This window comes from Lynx rufus, unplaced genomic scaffold (genome assembly GCF_022079265.1).
Source record: "Lynx rufus isolate CCGP_SWC_20201006 ecotype Redwood Valley unplaced genomic scaffold, mLynRuf1.p SCAF_8, whole genome shotgun sequence".
In the NCBI taxonomy this organism is placed as follows: Eukaryota; Metazoa; Chordata; class Mammalia; order Carnivora; family Felidae; genus Lynx; species Lynx rufus.
In genome coordinates this window covers 121,727,829-121,744,231 of record NW_025814896.1, presented here as the reverse complement: position 1 = coordinate 121,744,231, position 16,403 = coordinate 121,727,829, and the positions used below count along the sequence as shown (strand labels likewise).

General features: G+C 43.3%; 1 protein-coding gene across 11 annotated transcripts in view; it reads right to left on the bottom strand.

Annotated features, from left to right (window-relative positions):
• Nucleotides 1-16,403, bottom strand: part of ITSN2 (intersectin 2) — a 146,469-nt gene that overhangs the window by 13,823 nt on the left and 116,243 nt on the right. For 6 of the 11 annotated variants that reach the window (XM_047067898.1, XM_047067894.1, XM_047067895.1 and 3 more), the window contains 3 exons: nucleotides 3,626-3,747; nucleotides 3,191-3,322; nucleotides 329-435 (listed from right to left, as the gene is read on the bottom strand). In XM_047067898.1, the coding sequence (XP_046923854.1) occupies nucleotides 329-435; nucleotides 3,191-3,322; nucleotides 3,626-3,747 (361 nt within the window). The remainder of the gene's footprint in view (nucleotides 1-328; nucleotides 436-3,190; nucleotides 3,323-3,625; nucleotides 3,748-16,403) is intronic. The other 5 variants (XM_047067905.1, XM_047067900.1, XM_047067901.1 and 2 more) reach the window with 1 other exon arrangement.

Here is a 16,403-nt window from a genome sequence, read left to right as displayed (position 1 = left end):
GACCAGCCAGTAATGTCCAGGCCATGGGCTACAGCTTCTCTCCTACTCTACCCGGTACAGTCAAGTATATTTTGAAATCATATGTTAATATATTGTTTATATTATGATTTCATTTTTTCATTGTTTAATCAAAGTATTTTCTTTGTTATATTTCTCGACTTCAGAAATTATGTATTTTACAGTTACAAGGCATGTTGTAAAATGATAATAAGTAAAAGCTTGAGGGAGAAGACAGTTCAAAGTAACTTTGCTAACTAAATAGCCCTGCAGGGAGTTACGTGTGAAAGTGTCAGTCCTGGGGGCTGGCAGGCCGGTGCACACAACTCACTTGAGTAGCTTTGTGTTAGACATGATGAGTTCTTTCCAGTTTACAAAAATCAAGGCCATTTCTCCTTCACTGAGAAAGCCCGACTCCACCATCCGTTTCTGAAAAACCTAAATTCAAAACATAAAAGAAAAGTTATCTTAGGTGTGCATATACAGTGGTCTAAATCAAACAGTATCTTCATAGAGTGAAACTAATACAATCATGATGTTTTTATTTTTTCGATCATGATGTTTTAAAATAAGCCTACTTAGAATTGCTAAATTTTAAACTGTATAATTTCCCTAAATTCAAAACCTAAAAGAAAGAAGTTGTCTTAGGTGTGCATATACAGTGGTCTAACTCAAACAGTATCTTCACAGAGTGAAACTAATATGATCATGATGTTTTTGTTTTTTTAAGATCATGATGTTTTTAAATAAGCCTACTTAGGATTGCTAAAATTTAAATTGCATAATTTCCCTACTGTTTGCTATTTGGGTTCTTCTTAGGCTAATTCTCTCTCTCTCTCTCTCTCTCTCTCTCTGTAGGCTCCACCCCAAAGTGGGGCTTGAACTCACAACTCAGGAGCTGCATGCACCACTGACTGACCCCAGGTGCCCCTTATTAGGGCTAATTCTAAGGACTGAGTCCAGTAGCCTCATCAATAAGAGGAGAGGCTATCTATCTGCAAGAGAGATCAGGAAAGTTAAATAAAACCATGTGCATAAAGCATCTACACCCTGTAAAAGCTGCAGAACTGAGGAAACTGTCACATGGGTGCCTCAGAGGTCGGGAAGCTGTGAGAAGTTCAGCAAAAGAAACAGTGACAACTTATACAATGCCCGAGACTGACCACCAAGCAGACATGATTTCAGAGGCTGGCTGACTGAAGGGGAAATGATAATGCCGTACATCTGCACTGTGGAACACTGAAGGATTTACAAAGTGCTGATACGTATATGTGTGCACATGCCTGTGTGTGCATGGGTTCTGAATGAACTTCACAGATGACACAGGTCAAGCTGAATCAGCTATGATTATTCCCGGGGCACTCAGGAATAAAGGCTGGGAGAGTGATCTGCTCAAGGTCACAAACCTAGAACACGGAGGAGCCAGAACCAAAACCCCAGTCTTTTTGGTTAGAAATCCAGGTTTCCATAAAGAACTAGGATTCCTAGGGAATGACTTTAAAAGTCTTAAGGAAACTGTGAAGTTATCTGAGACAACCCTTCTTGTGTGTGATCTTTCCAAGATACACACAACAGGTCAGTCTATTTAAATCGTTCAGTGGCCTGTGATAAGATGCAGGCTCTTTCTTGAGGTTCACCAGGGCTGTGCGACCTGCCCCCTGCCCACCCTCCCAGCTTGGGCCTCAAGAACTTGACACTCCAGCCACCGCAACTGCTTGCAGGATCTTAATTCCCCAGCACAGGCCTTCCTGCTTCCATGTCCTCTTCTGGGCACAGAAAACTCATCCTTGTCCTTCTAGCCTTGGCCAGAGCCTAACTGGGAGGGTCCTTCCCGACTCTCCTTTGTGGCAGAGGGTGGTTATCCCTCTCCCGGCCCCCACCTCAGTGTTCTGCAGCTGTCTGTCTGTCTCTCCACACGACCGTGAACTCCTTGAGGGTAGGAGTTCTCTCTTCTCTCTCTTCTCCAGCACAGTGCTTTCTGCATACGGTAGGTTTTGAATTAATGTTTATTTACTGAGTTGAGTTGAACACAGATTCGAAGAATTCAGATAACAGTGCCATGAACTGGGCATCTCTAAATCTCTATAGTTCCCAAATCAGACTGAAGATGTCAGGACCCTCCCGTGGGAGTGAGCCCTGGAGAGGTGGTGGATCTGCTCTGAGGGGCTCCTGAAGGACAAGGAAGGCATCTGGTGATCTCTTCTTTCATCCACTGCTGAATATATGTTACTTTTTTATTCATTCCATTTACCTGCTCAGGGAGATAAGCAGACGAGGAAGGCGGCTGGGACCTCTGGGAACCTCTGTGGGAATGGCAACGAGAACACCTAGCCTGGGAACAGTGCTTTTGCCCTAAATCCCTGACCCTGACATGACCTCTTGCCCCTCAGGCAAGGTAAGGTGGGCAGAGTGGGAATGACCAAGGCCCAAGTGGTTAAGTGACAAGTCTCAGTGGGGCAAGCATGTGGCCCCGGTCCCCTCTGTGCTGGGGTCAGAAAGGTACTTCCATACCCATTCAGCCTCTCGGGACTGGGATCTGACCAGCAGCAGGGCTGATACTCGTAGGGGTTAGTAATAAAGACGGGCTTTTCTTCTAGGCCGTCTTTCCTGGTCAGAGAAGCGGGGAGATAAACATACATAGTTCATTTAGTACTGACGGGAAGGCCTGCAAAGGGCAGGTGAAGTTTTGGGGATGCAGGATGTGGGGTACACGCCCCTGCTGTCACGAGCTCAGAGCCTTGCGGGGGACTTCTCAACTGAGAGAAGTTAGCAACTGAGACGTGCGGTGCAGTGTCCACGTGAGAACACGTATGCGGGTCTGCAGGTCCCCGCTGGCGTGTCGGGTGGAAACGAATCAGGGGAGGGCCTTGCTGGGGTGCAGATGCAGAAGGATGCTCCGTGCCACTAGCGAGGTCACGGCCAGGCATAACGGTGCACCTGCTGGGCCTGTGTGAGGACACGTGCTCTCTTCAGGTCCCTTGTTTATTTACTGGGTTTCTCATCTGAGGGCCCTGACACACTGAGTGGGAACTAAGTGCCATGGAAACAAGAGTATAAGTATACAGTCTCACTGTGTGTACCCAAACACAAATCCTTTCAGAGTGCTACTCCAACACCTGTTACTGGCCTACAGGTCACTGGCAACATTAATAGGCACAAACAGTAAGGACATCACAACTGGGAAATATTTTACCACGTGGTCCTGTCGGTTTTCCAAAGCGATACAAACGTTAGATGAACACTGCCACTGTTTCACAGTCCCTTTGGAAACATCAAAGTCTATGAACACGGCAGGCGTCAGAAGAGCAGAGCAAACAGGCAAAAACTGAGGGAGATGAAGTTTGCTTCAGTGCCTTCCGACCGGCTCTACCCTCGTCCTTCCCCTTCCTCGATGGGGCCTCTCCCAACATGCAGCTGAGGCGTCTCTTGTTCTCTCCACCCTGAATGGCCTCGTCTGGGGGAAGGAGTGCACTTGGGCTCTTCGGGCACCCTCCCAGAGCCACAAAGCGTTCTGAGGGTGTGAGAGCTCCTGTCACTACTCGCTACTCTACTCGTGAATTCCCAAATCAAAGGTGATGCCTGACTCTGAGGCCAAGGCCCGCCCCCCCTCCGCGGGCACAGCCCTCACCTCCACGACGAGCTGAAGGTCGTCCACGTACCGCTCTTCGGTCTGAATCAGCTCGTGAATATAGCCCTGCCTCTTCCTCTCAACTGGCTGCATGGTGTCCAGGCTTTGGAGATCAGCACACCCTGCGGAAAGACAGGGTAGAGTTTCAAAACAGTATCTGAGTCTTCTTGGTAGGGAACAGACATTTACCAGATGTGCTGGGTTTGCAAATGGTGCCTCGAAAAAGCCACGCACGGCTTTTCCAACTCGTGCAGAGCCTCGCACCTGCGGAAAGCTGGCCTGACCACCTGCCGCTCAACCAGAGCAGCAAATCGGCACCGCCTGTAACATCTCAACATGGTCCTGACTTCTTTCCCAAATGAATGACCGATTTAGGACTTTTTAGAAATGGCCTCAGAGAGTTCAGAACTGTGATGAACTTGTGAACATCTATGCGGTCCTCATCACGTCAGGCCATTTTCAAAGATATTGAAATGATTCAATGAATCATATGCTTAAGACCAGCGTTTTCCAAATTGCAGGCTATGAGCTATCGGTGGGTCCTGATGTTCATTTCGTTTTTAAAAGTGTGGGTCAGGCCTAGCATTGAGACAAACACACAAATAAACACAAATTACCTTGTGCACAGCTCTCATAAGCACTGAAAGTGAACACTTTTAGTTAGGTATTAATGTGGGGATGCAGAATATATTTCCCACTGTGAGCTACTGTTAGAAAAATGAGACACATTTGTTTTCTCAAAATGCAGTGTTAAGGTTAGGAAACCTGAAATTCCCAGGATCCAGCAGTTCCCAACAAGACCACTGCCTTAACTCACCAGAACAGAGAAGTGGTTTTGGGACACCACAGACGTTAAGTGAGACTTTGAGGGAAGTCCCTAGCAGCCTTGCATCAGGGTGGGCGGCACTGCATTCACTTCGGGTCAATTTACAGGCACATGGGAGCCGAACTGAATGTCAGGACTGCGAAGTAACATAATTCCAGAATCGCTTCGTAAGAAGCTGAGGGCTTGCTTCTTTGCACAGCGGGAGGGGAAATATCTCAGGTAGCCCCTCCTCCGGCAAAAAGAAAAAGCAGGTAGGCACCTAGCAAGCTACAAATGAGGGAGAGAGAAAGCCCAGCGAGGCGTGGATGACCCTGAGGCAGCAGGTGTCAGGTGAACCTGGCCCCAGCCTTCGTAGGCAGGGCAGGGTCGGCACAGACACAGAGGCACCTCGCTGGCAACACAGAAACAAAGCCACAGAGGCCGAGAATGCAAGGAGCAGACTGGGTATTTCAAGGGGGTTTACCTTTGAATTTGTTTTTTCATTTTTTTTAATGTTTATTTTTGAGAGAGAAAAAGAGAGAGAGAGAGAGAGAGGCAAAGAATGTGAGTGGGGAGGGCAGAGAGGGAGACAGAGGATCCGAAGCAGACTCGGAGCTCGAACCCGTCAGCCGTGAGATCGTGACCTGAGCTGAAGTCGGACGCTCGACCGACTGAGCCACCCAGGCGCCCCCCCCTCTGCTTACCTTTGAGTTTTTATGTGTTTTGTATAGATTTGGACTAAGAGTTCTCATGAAGACGACTGGTCTATTTTCTGTGCATGTTGCCAACAGCTTAAAAAAATTATTCTCACAGTAAAACAAAAATAGAACAAGGCAAGAAGACGTTATGGTGCCACTGTCATGTTCAAAATTATCGAGCTTTTCTGGGGATTGTATTTTATTCTGTTCTGTGGGAGAGCACTGCAGGAAAGCTAAGTGTTCTGAGCCCAGGCGGCTAATATAGACACCTGTCTGACTAGGTTGTGTGTAGCCAGGAGGCTGGAGGCAATGGCTGGGCACCTAGTGGCAAGTGGCTCTCATGATGTGAGCCGGGGTCACCGGGCAGAGGAACGAGCGGACTCTGATGGAAGCCATCGGCTCAGTTTCTAAGGTTACCCCACCCTCACACTAGGCACTAGGGTTCTACAAATTCCAGTCACTGACATTCTGCCACATCCACATTCTATCTCTACTTTTATGTCATACTTTTTAATAAATTTACTCATGTTTGAGTTACATATTTGGGCAACCATGGGTTTTATGTACTGGTTACATGTCTTCTAATACTCACTAAAATAAATATAACCATTAGAAAAAAATAAGTCTCCGAAGGTACTATTTTGTGTGCCATCACGTATATCACAGGGATAGGTCCATCGCACTTGGGGAAACACTGATTTACATTAAAACCCACAAGCAACGGCCTCTCTAACTGTTCTGTACCTCGGAATAATAGGAAAAGTCCCAGATATTTTATCATTTCTAAGGTGAGAACATGCATGACATTAGCTCCATCAGGGTGGATGTGAGGACAATCCTTACACTCCACCTCTGACCGACCCCTTTGCATTTCATTACAGTGGTTCTTAAACTTCTGTTCTCTTCAAGTTTTCAACGTGACCCTGATTCTCACTTTCAGATGTTCTTACCTCTTATGTCAGGGAAAAGAAAGAAAGGTGGTGGCCCTTTTACTTCCTGCCTTTCATCTCCCTGCTCACTCATCCCTGTACTTCCTTCCTGTGTCAGGGGATGAGGAAATCCTGTTTCTTCCTGAAACCAGCATCCTTAACTGACCCTTTCCTTTTGACCCCTTGCCATCCTCCCCACACTGTACAACATGGTAGCCATTAGCAACACGTGGCTATTGAGCATTTGAACTGTGGTGGCCGCTCCAAACAGAGAAGTGCTCTAAGTGTAAACTACGCACCAGATCTCAAAGACCTAATATAAAAAAACCCAGAATGTAAAATAATGCACTAAAAATTCTTACGTTGATTACATATTAAATGGTAGTATTTTGCATAACGGTGAGCTGACCCAAAGAATTATTCAAGTTTTAATTTCACGTTTTACTTTTTAAAATGTGGCCTTTGGGAAATCTTAGATTCCATCTGGGCTGCATTTGGGACTTTCATTCCATTTCTATTGAACAGCTCAAGCCAGCCACTGATTTTTTATTACGTTCCTTCCTGAACAATGTTTTAGTGGCTTCTGCTATTTGCAGAATGAAGTCCTGGCTCAGCAGCACAGGGCTCCAGAGTCTCCATAATCCACCCACGGCCTCCATTTGCAGCCTCACCTCTGACCATGCAGCCCACCTTTCGGCCACCCTGGCCCGGGTTCAGTCCTCAAGAGGTGCTGGACACGCTGTGCACACTGTCTGTGGCCTGCTCCTCCACACACAGCCATCTTACCCTTCGAGGTGCAGCTCACACGATCCTACTTGGGGGAAACCTTCCTATGCCCTGTCCCACTTACCCCCAGACCGCCTCTCTTTTGTGTTTCTGGGGTAGTCTGCGTCTGTATTTAACACTTCCCACGCGGTCACCTGCATCGTAGTTCATCTCTGTAGTGTTAGTATGGCTGTTGCTCCCACTGGAGGTCAGCGGCTGTGTCTCACACAGTTCTACATCAGACTCAGCACAGTGTTTTGACCACGGGAGCCAGGAAATATTTGCCAAATGGTGGACTACCGGGTTGGTCCCAGACCTGTTTGTCACCTCTCCTCTGCTCTGGACTGCAGGGAGGTCAACCCCACAGCCTGCTTATGTAAGCTCCTACTTCACTTGGCCTCTGCCCACGTTTGGCCGATGAGAGGAGGCTCTGGCAGGAGCCTGAAGACTACAGGGAAAACGGGGAAAACACTCCTTCTGCCAGAAAAGAGAGGACAGGAGACCTTTTAGTCTCCGCTGGGCAGAGAACATTAGAATTGCTGGGCTCGCGTCTCATAAATTTGGAATTCAAGGATTCTACAACTGATGGATTAACAGAAAAGTTGGTCCCTGGTTGGTGATACCCTTAGGGTGCTTGGTCAAAGAAAATGTACAACTGTCCAGAGGGTCTCCCTCACAACCTTGGTGCCACAGGATTTCCACATAAAAGCCAAGTGTCACTAAAGATGAGCTCAACATAAAAAATTACAAGAAATAAGGAGTGATCCACCATAAATAAAAAATGATGATTAGAAAGGACCCCAAGAGGGGCACCCGGTTGGCTCGCTTGGCAGAGCATGTGACTTTTGATCTCAGGGTTGTGAGTTTGAGCCCCACATTGGATATAGAGATGACTTAAAATCTTGAAGAAAAAAAAAACAAAAAACAAAAAAAAACAACAACCCAAGAACATAAGGTAACAGAACAAAATCTAAAAAAAAAAAAAAAAAAAAAAAAAGTAAAAATATGTCTATTTAAAAAATAACTCAAGACATATGAAGGGTTGAAACCACAGAGTCTATAAAAAAGAATAGGCAGATTTGAAAAAGAAACTAGGGGCGCCTGGGTGGCTTGGTTGGTTGAGCGTCTGACTTCGGCTCAGGTCATGATCTCACGGTCCGTGAGTTTGAGCCCCACATCGGGCTCTGTGCTAGCAGCTCAGAGCCTGGAGCCTGTTTTGGATTCTGTGTCTCCCTCTCTCTCTGACCCTCCCCCGTTCATGCTCTGTCTCTCTCTGTCTCAAAAATAAATAAACGTTAAAAAAAAATTTGAAAAAGAAACTATTAAAAATGGCAAATCTTATGGAAATAATAACACATAGCTGTTCAAACATATCTGAGGAAAGGATTAGTAAATCTGAAGACAGATATGTAGAAATTAATGCAGCCTACGGGCACCTGGGTGGCTCAGTCAGTTAAGCATCTGACTTCGGCTCAGGTCATGATCTTGCCATTTGTGGATTCGAGCCCCGTGCCGGGCTCTGTGCTGACAGCTCAGAGCCTGGAGCCTGCTTCAGATTCTGTGTCTCCCTCTCTCTCTGCCCCTCCCCCACTCACACTCTGTCTCTCTCTCTCTTAAAAAAAAAAAAAAAGAATGCAGCTTAGAAAGACAAAAAGATGGAAAACATAAAATGGAGATTAGGAGAATAGAGGACAGAATGACAATGTCCAACATACATCTAATGGGAGTCCAGGAGGGGAGAACAGAAAAAATGGAGAGAAGTAATATAGAGATTATAATGGTTGAGATTGCCTAGAACTGATGAAAGATAGACCTCCACATACTCAGAAAGAAAAATGACTCCTGATTAGGGAAAAAAATAAAAATAAATCCATACCTAAACTGCAAAACACCAAGGAGAAAAAAAAAATGATTAGAACAGTTAGAAAGAGGGGTGCCTGGGTAGCTCAGTCAGTTAAGTGTCCAACTCTTGATTTGGGCTCAGGTCATGATCTCAAGGTTCTGTGGGATCGAGCCCTGTGTCAGGTTTTGTGCTGGCAGCATGGAGCCTGCTTGGGATTCTCTCTTTCCTTCTCTCTCTGACTTGCTTGCCTGCACTCTCTCTCTCCCAAAATAAATAAATTAAAATAAAAAAAAAAGAGAAATAAAAAGCAGAATAACTACACAGGAAGGGCAGTCAGACTGACTGTACACATCTCCACACAACAACAGGGGGTACTGAGCAAAAATAACTGTCAAATCAGAATTCTAATTATACTACCTTTTGTGGGTAAGGAAGACAAAGGCATTTTTAGGCAAAGTTTGAAAGCATTTACTACTAATAGGTTGACTAAAGGAACTATAAAGAGGTGTGTTTTTGGAAGAAGGAAATTGAATAAGAAGGAAAAAAGAGTAAGGAGTGGTGGAGAGGAAGGAAGGAAGGAAGCAAGGAAGGAAGGAAGGAAGGAAGGAAGGAAGGAAGGAAGGGACAGAGGACAGGAAGGAAGAAGAGAGGGAGGGAGGGAAGGGTGAGTGAAAATACTAGTAAATATGTGAAGACTCAAAATAATCATTGATGATCTAAAATAACAATATACCCAATAGTGGGTATATATTCAAGATGGGGGGGGGTGTCTGGATGGCTCAGTCGGTTGAGTATCCGACTCTTGATCTCTGGGTTGTGAGTTCAAGCCCTGCTTTGGGCTCCACACTGGACATGGAGCTTACTTAAAAAGGAGTATAAATTCAAGGTGGATTTTAAATTTACCTAAAACTAACCTTTTTAACACAAAAAAGCAGTAACATGAGAAATAGGGGAGAATCCTTACAGATAAAGCATCCCACCTGCACTGATTAGAAGAAGTAAGATAAATATGAAATTTAGACTTTGTGGAGACAAACACATATGTTAGAAATGCAAAGGTAACTACTCAAAGAATAGACATTGAAACCATAACTTCCAAACCAGTAAAGGGAAAGAAAGGAAGTACATTTGATCAAAGCAATAGATGTATAGGCAGAACAACAATAAGAAAAAAAATTCATGGTAAATAAAGAATATATAATAAGATAGCTATAAATAGGAGTATTCCATTATTCCAATAAGAGTAAATTGCTTCAATCTGTCAGTTAAAATAAAACTTTAGATTGGATTTTAAAATTCAGCTAGATGTTGGGGAAGATGGCAGAGTAGGAGGATCCTACTCACCCCGCCCCACATAAACAACTAGATAACACCCATATCAGTGTGAATAACCCAGAAAACAACAGGAAGACTGGCAGAACAGAGTCTCCATAGCAAAATGTAGAGAAGAAGCCACACTGAAAAGAGCTGCAAGGGCAGAGACTTGGTTGGGAGCCAAAACTGACCCACAGGACTGTCCTTGGGAGGTAGGGATGCTGTGGGCAAAGAGAAGGGCCAGAAGCAAACTCCACCCCAGGCATCCCAGGCCCAGGGGACCCTCACTCGGAGGATGAATCCCCATAAAATTGGGTTTTGAAAACCAGAGGGGATGAAGTTTGAGAGTTCTTACAATCAGTGGGGCTTAACACTTGGAACTGTAAAAATCAGCGGGCATGGCTCTGAGGGAGCCAGAGGGTGATAGGAAACTGAGTCCCCACGCTTATAGAGACAGCACAACAAACAGCCCCACTGAGAAACAGCATAGAAACAGCAGTTTGAAAAACTCCTGGAATATATAGGAAGGAGATTTATTTACTAATTTCAGAATGTGTGTTGGAGGGACAGGGATCTTTGGGAGACTTCTCCAAGGGCAAAGGAGCCGGTGGGACCATTTCTCTCCATTGCCCCCCAAGCCTGGATACACGAACACCTGTGGGAATCAGCACATTGAAAATATTCTCCATCTAGCTTACCAACACCAGGGGCCCACCCTTGTGTTCTCCTGTGGACCCACCCCTCAGGTTGACCCTGGCCTCAATAGGAATCCATCCAAAGTGGTGCCCAAACACGGTAGTGTGCAAGCAGCCCCAAGAAGGGTCAGCACCACCCCAAAGTGATTCCTGCCCCAGGGAGAGGGGAAGAAAACCACACATACCAGTTCCATTTCAGCCCCAGCAGTGGGCTGGGGGCAGAAATCTGGTCTGACTACAGGCCCCGCCCACCAGTGAAAGCTTCTTGGGGGACAACACAGGGAGAAAGCCCTACAGTACAGTGCTTCGCAGCTCTGGCAAATGACTGGTCTGACTCAACTTAAGCCCAAGATGGCCTCAGACTGGCCCACTAACAACACAGGGGCCAAACCCTGTCCACAACAGATAGAGCTACTGTAGATGACTGGAGTGAAGGCAAACACAGCTCAGCCACAACAGCAGGGCACATACAACACACACAGGAGACATCCCTGAAGTGCCAGGTTCTAGTGAACAGGGGACATTGTGCTGCAGAGCACTACAGGACTTCATCTTCATAAGGCCACTACTTTCAAGAGCAGGAGACATAGTTGACCTTAACACATAGAAACAGACACACAGAGTCAGACAAAATAAGGAGACAGAAGACTATGTACCAGATGAAAGAACAGGACAAACTCACAGCAAGAGAACTAAACAAACCAGGGATGAGTTATATGCCTGATAAAGAATTTAAAGTAATGGTCATAAAGAGACTCAATGGACTTGAGAAAAGAGTCAAGGACCTCAATGAGACCCTCAACAAAGAGAGAAAACACAAAAAAAGAACCAATGAGAGATGGAGAACTTAATAGCTGAAATTAAAAATATACTAGAAGTGGGGCGGGGGGTGCCTGGGTGGCTCAGTTGGTTAAAACATCTGACTCTTGCTTTTGGTTGGTCATAATCTCACGGCTCATGAGTTTGAGCCCCGTATCGGGCTCTGTGCTGACAGTGTGGGGCTTGCTTGAGATTCTCTGCGTCTCTCTCTGCCTCTCCCCGGCTTGCATGTGCTCTCTCTCTCTCTCTCTCTCTCTCTCTCTCAAAATAAATAAATAAATTTAAAAACAAAAACAAAATACACTAGAGGGAATAAAAAGTAGACCAGAGGAAGCATGACCTGGAGGACAGAGTAATGGAAAGCATTATCACTGAACAAGAGAAAGAAAAAACAGTAATAAAAAATAAGAATAGAAGGGAACTCAGTGACACCATCAGGTGTGATAACATTTACATTATAGGGATCCCAAGAGGAAAAAAGAGAGAAAAGGGGACAGAAAATTTATCTGAGGAAATAATAGCTAAAAACTTCATGAATCTGGGGAAGGAAACAGAAATCCAGATTCCAGAGGCAGAAAGACTCCAACAAAATCAACTCAAAGAGGTCCACACCAAGACATAATAATTAAAATGGTAAAAAACAGTGATAAAGAGAGAATTTTATAGGGCACCTGGGTGGGTCAGTTGGTTAAGCATCCGACTTTGGCTCAGGTCATGATCTCATCGTTCGTGGGTTTGAGCCCCATGTCAGGCTGTGTGCTGACAGCTCAGAGCCTGGAGACTGCTTCAGATTCTGTGTCCAGCACCTCCCCCCCCAACTCTCTGCTCCTTCCCCACTTGTGCACTCTCTCTCTCAAAAATAAACATTGAAAAATTTTTTTTAAAAATTAAAAAATTTGAAAGCAGCAAGAGAAAAGAAAATAGTTACATACAAAGGAAACCCCATAAGACTATCAGCCTATTTTTCAGCAAGAACTTTGCAGGCCAAAGGGAGTGGCATGACATATTCAAAGTGCTGAAAAAAAACCAAACCCTGCAACCAAGACTACTCTATCCAGCCAGGCTATCATTTCAAATAGAAGGAGAGATAAAGAGTTTCCCAGACAAACAAAAGTTAAAGGAATTCATGACTACTAAACCCGCCTTACAAGAAATGTTAAAGGGGACTCTCTTGAGTGTAAAGGAAAGACCATAAGCAGGAGGAAGAAAAGTAGGAAGCACAAAAGGAGTAAAATTAAGTATATCTATAAAAACAAAAATCAGTCAAGGGATTCCCCAAATAAAAGGATGTAAAGTATGACACCATATACCTAAAACGTGGGAGGAAAGGGGTAAAAATGTGGTGATTTTTTTTTATTTTTATTTGTTTTTTGAGAGAGAGATAGAGTGCAAGCAGGGGAGGGGCAAAGAGAGAGGGAGACAGAAACCCAAGCAGACTCCACACTGTTGGTGCAGAGCCCAATGTGCGGCTTGAACTCAAACCATGAGATCCTGACCTGAGCCAAAGTCAAGAGTTGGAGGCTCAACTGGCTGAACCACCCAGGCACCCCAAAAATGTAGTGCTTTTGGAATGGGTTCAAACTTAACTGACCATTAGCTTAATATAGACTGCTATATGTATAAGATGTTATATACAAACCTAATGGTAACCAAAAAACAAAAAACTGGTAACAGATATGCAAAAAATAAAGAGAAAGGAATCCAAGAATAGAAAGCTAGGAAACTGTGAGAGAAGGGCAAGAGACGAAAGAAATAAAGAACTATAAAACAAATATAAAAAAGTAGCAAAACTGCAATAAGTACATACCTATCAATAATTACTTTGAATGTAAATGGACTAAACACTCCAATAAAAGACATAGGATAACACAATGTATGTAAAGTGATGAATCACTGAATTCTACTCCTGAAACCAATATAGCACTGTATATTAACTAAATAAAATTAAAAAAAAAAAAATCAAGACCCATCTAGATGTTGCCTGTGAGACTCACGTCAGATCTAAAGACCATGCATATTGAAAGTGAAGGGATGTAAAAGTTTTTATCATACAAATGGAAGTGAAAAGAAAGGCAGGGAGCAATACTTATATCAGATGAAATAGACTTTAAAACAAAGACTGTAACAAGAGACAAAGAAAGACCACATAATCTTAAAGGGCACAATCCAACAAGAAGATATAACAAGTGTAAACATTTATGTACCCAAAATGAGAGTGCTCAAATACATAGAGCAGCTAATAACAGACATAAAGGAAGAAATCAATAGTAACACAATAATAGTAGAGGACTTTAACACTCCACTTACATCAATTGATAGAGCAACCAAACACAAAATCAACAAGGAAACAATGGCTTTGAATGACACGCTGGACCAAATGGATCTTACAGATATATTCAGAACATTCCATCCTAAAACAGCAGACTACACATTCTTTTCAAATGCACACTGAACATTCTCCAGAATAGATGGCATGTTAGGCTACAACACAAGTTCTCTGAACAAATTAAAAAAGACTGAAGTTGCACCATCCATCTTTTCTGACTGCATACTATGAAATTAGAAATCAACCATAAGAGGGGGTGCCTGGGTGGCTCAGTCGGTTAAGTGTCCAACTCTTGATTTCAGCTCAGGTCATTATCTCACAGTTTGTGGGTTCAAGCCCTGTGTCAGGCTGATAGCACAGAGTCTGCCTGGGATCTTTTCTCTCTGCCCCTACTCTGTTCATGCTCTCTTTCATCTCTCAAAATAAATACATAAATAAACTTTATTTTAAAAAGAGCTGTTAAAAAAAAGTAAACCACAAGAAAAAAATCCAGAAAAAACACAAATATATGGAGGTTCAATAATATGCTACTAAACAATGAATGGGTCAACCAAGAAATCAAAAAGGAAATAAGAAAGTACATGGAGACAAATGAAAATAAAAACACAACTGTCCAAAAATCTTTGGGGTACAGCAAAAAGCTGTTCTAAGAGGGAGGTTCATAGCAATACAGGCCTACCTTAAGAAGCAGGAAAAAATCTCAAACAACCTAACCTTACACCTACAGGCACTATAAAAAAGAACAAACAAACCCCAAACCAGCAGAAGGAAGGAAATAATAAAGATTAGAGCAGAAATAAGTGAAATAGAATCTAAAAATTAATAGAACAGATCAATGAAACCAGGAGCTAGTTCTTTGAAAAGATCAACAAAATTGATAAACCTTTAGCCAGACTCATCGAGAGAGAGAGAAAGAGAGAGAGAGAGAGAAAGAGAGAATTCAAAATCACAGATGAAAGAGGAGAAATAACAATTGACACCACAGAAATACAAAAGATTATAAGAGAATATTATGAAAAATTATGTGCCAGCATATTGGACAACCTACAAGAAATGGATTAAATTCCCAGAAACATATAACCTCCCAAATATGAATCAGGAAGAAATAGAACATTTAAACAGACCAATTACCAGCAATGAAATTGAACTGGTAATCAAAAACTCTTCCAACAAATAAAAGTCCAGGACCAGATGGCATCACAGGTGGTAAATTCTACCAAACATTTAAAGAAGACTTATACCTCTTCTCAAATTACTAAAAAAAAAAAAAAAAAAAAAAAAAAAAAAAATTGAAGGGGGAGAGGCGCCTGGTGGCTCAGTCGGTTAAGCATCTGACTTCTGATTTTGGCTCAGGTTATGATCTCACAATTCATGGGTTTAAACCCCATGTTGGGCTCTGTTCTGACAGCATGGAGCCTGCTTGGGATTCTCTCTCCCTCTCTCTACCCCTCCCCCACTTGCACTGTCTCTGTCTCTCTCAAAATAAATAAATAAACTAAAAAAAAAAAAAGTAGGGGCGTCTGGGTGGCTCAGTCGGTTGAGCATCCGACTTCGGCTCAGGTCATGATCTTGCGGTTTGTGAGTTTGAGCCCCACGTTGGGCTCTTTGTTGACAGCTCAGAGCCTGAAGCTTGCTTTGGATTCTGTGTCTCGCTCTCTCTCTACCCCTCCCTGCTTATGCTCTGTCTCTGTCTCAAAAATAAATAAAACATTTAAAAAAATAAAAAAAATAAAATAGAAGGGGACAAAAAACTTCCAAACTAATTTTTGAGGCCAGTATTACCCTGATACTAAAACTGGACAGACACTACAAAAGAAAAGAACTATAGGCCAATGTCTCTGATAAACATAAATGTAAAAATCTTCAACAAAACATCAGCAAACAAAATCCAACAATACATTAAAAAAAATCATTCACCAAAATTGAGTGGGATTTATTCCTGAGATGCAAGGGTGGTTCAATATTTGCAAATCAATCAATATGATATATCACATCAACCCATAGCTAACATACTCAATGGTGAAAAACTGAGAACTCTTCCCCAAAGATCAGGAACAACACAAGGATGTCCACTCTTACCACTTTTATCCAATATAGTACTGGAAGTCCTAGCCATAGCAATCAGACGAGAAAAAGAAATAAAAGGCATCCAAATTGATAAGGAAGAAGTACAACTTTCACTATTTACAGACCCTAAAGACTCCACCAAAAAACTACTAGAGCTGATAAATGAATTCACAGTATACAAAATTAATATACAGAAATCTGTTACATTTCTATACATTAATAATGAAGTAGCAGAAAGAGAAATTAATAATCCCATTTACAATTATACCATTCATCAGTTTTTTTATTCAAAAAAACCCTCTTTGAATAAGCTTAACCAAAGAGGTGAAAGACCTGTACTCTCAAAATTATAAAACACTGATGAAAGGGACATCTGGGTGGCTCAGTCAGTTAAGCATCCGACTTCGGCTCAGGTCATGATCTCACAGTTTGTGGGTTCGAGCCCCGCGTTGGGCTCTGTGCTGATAGCTCAGAGCCTGGAGCCGGCTTCGACTTCTGTGTCCCCCTCTCTCTGCCC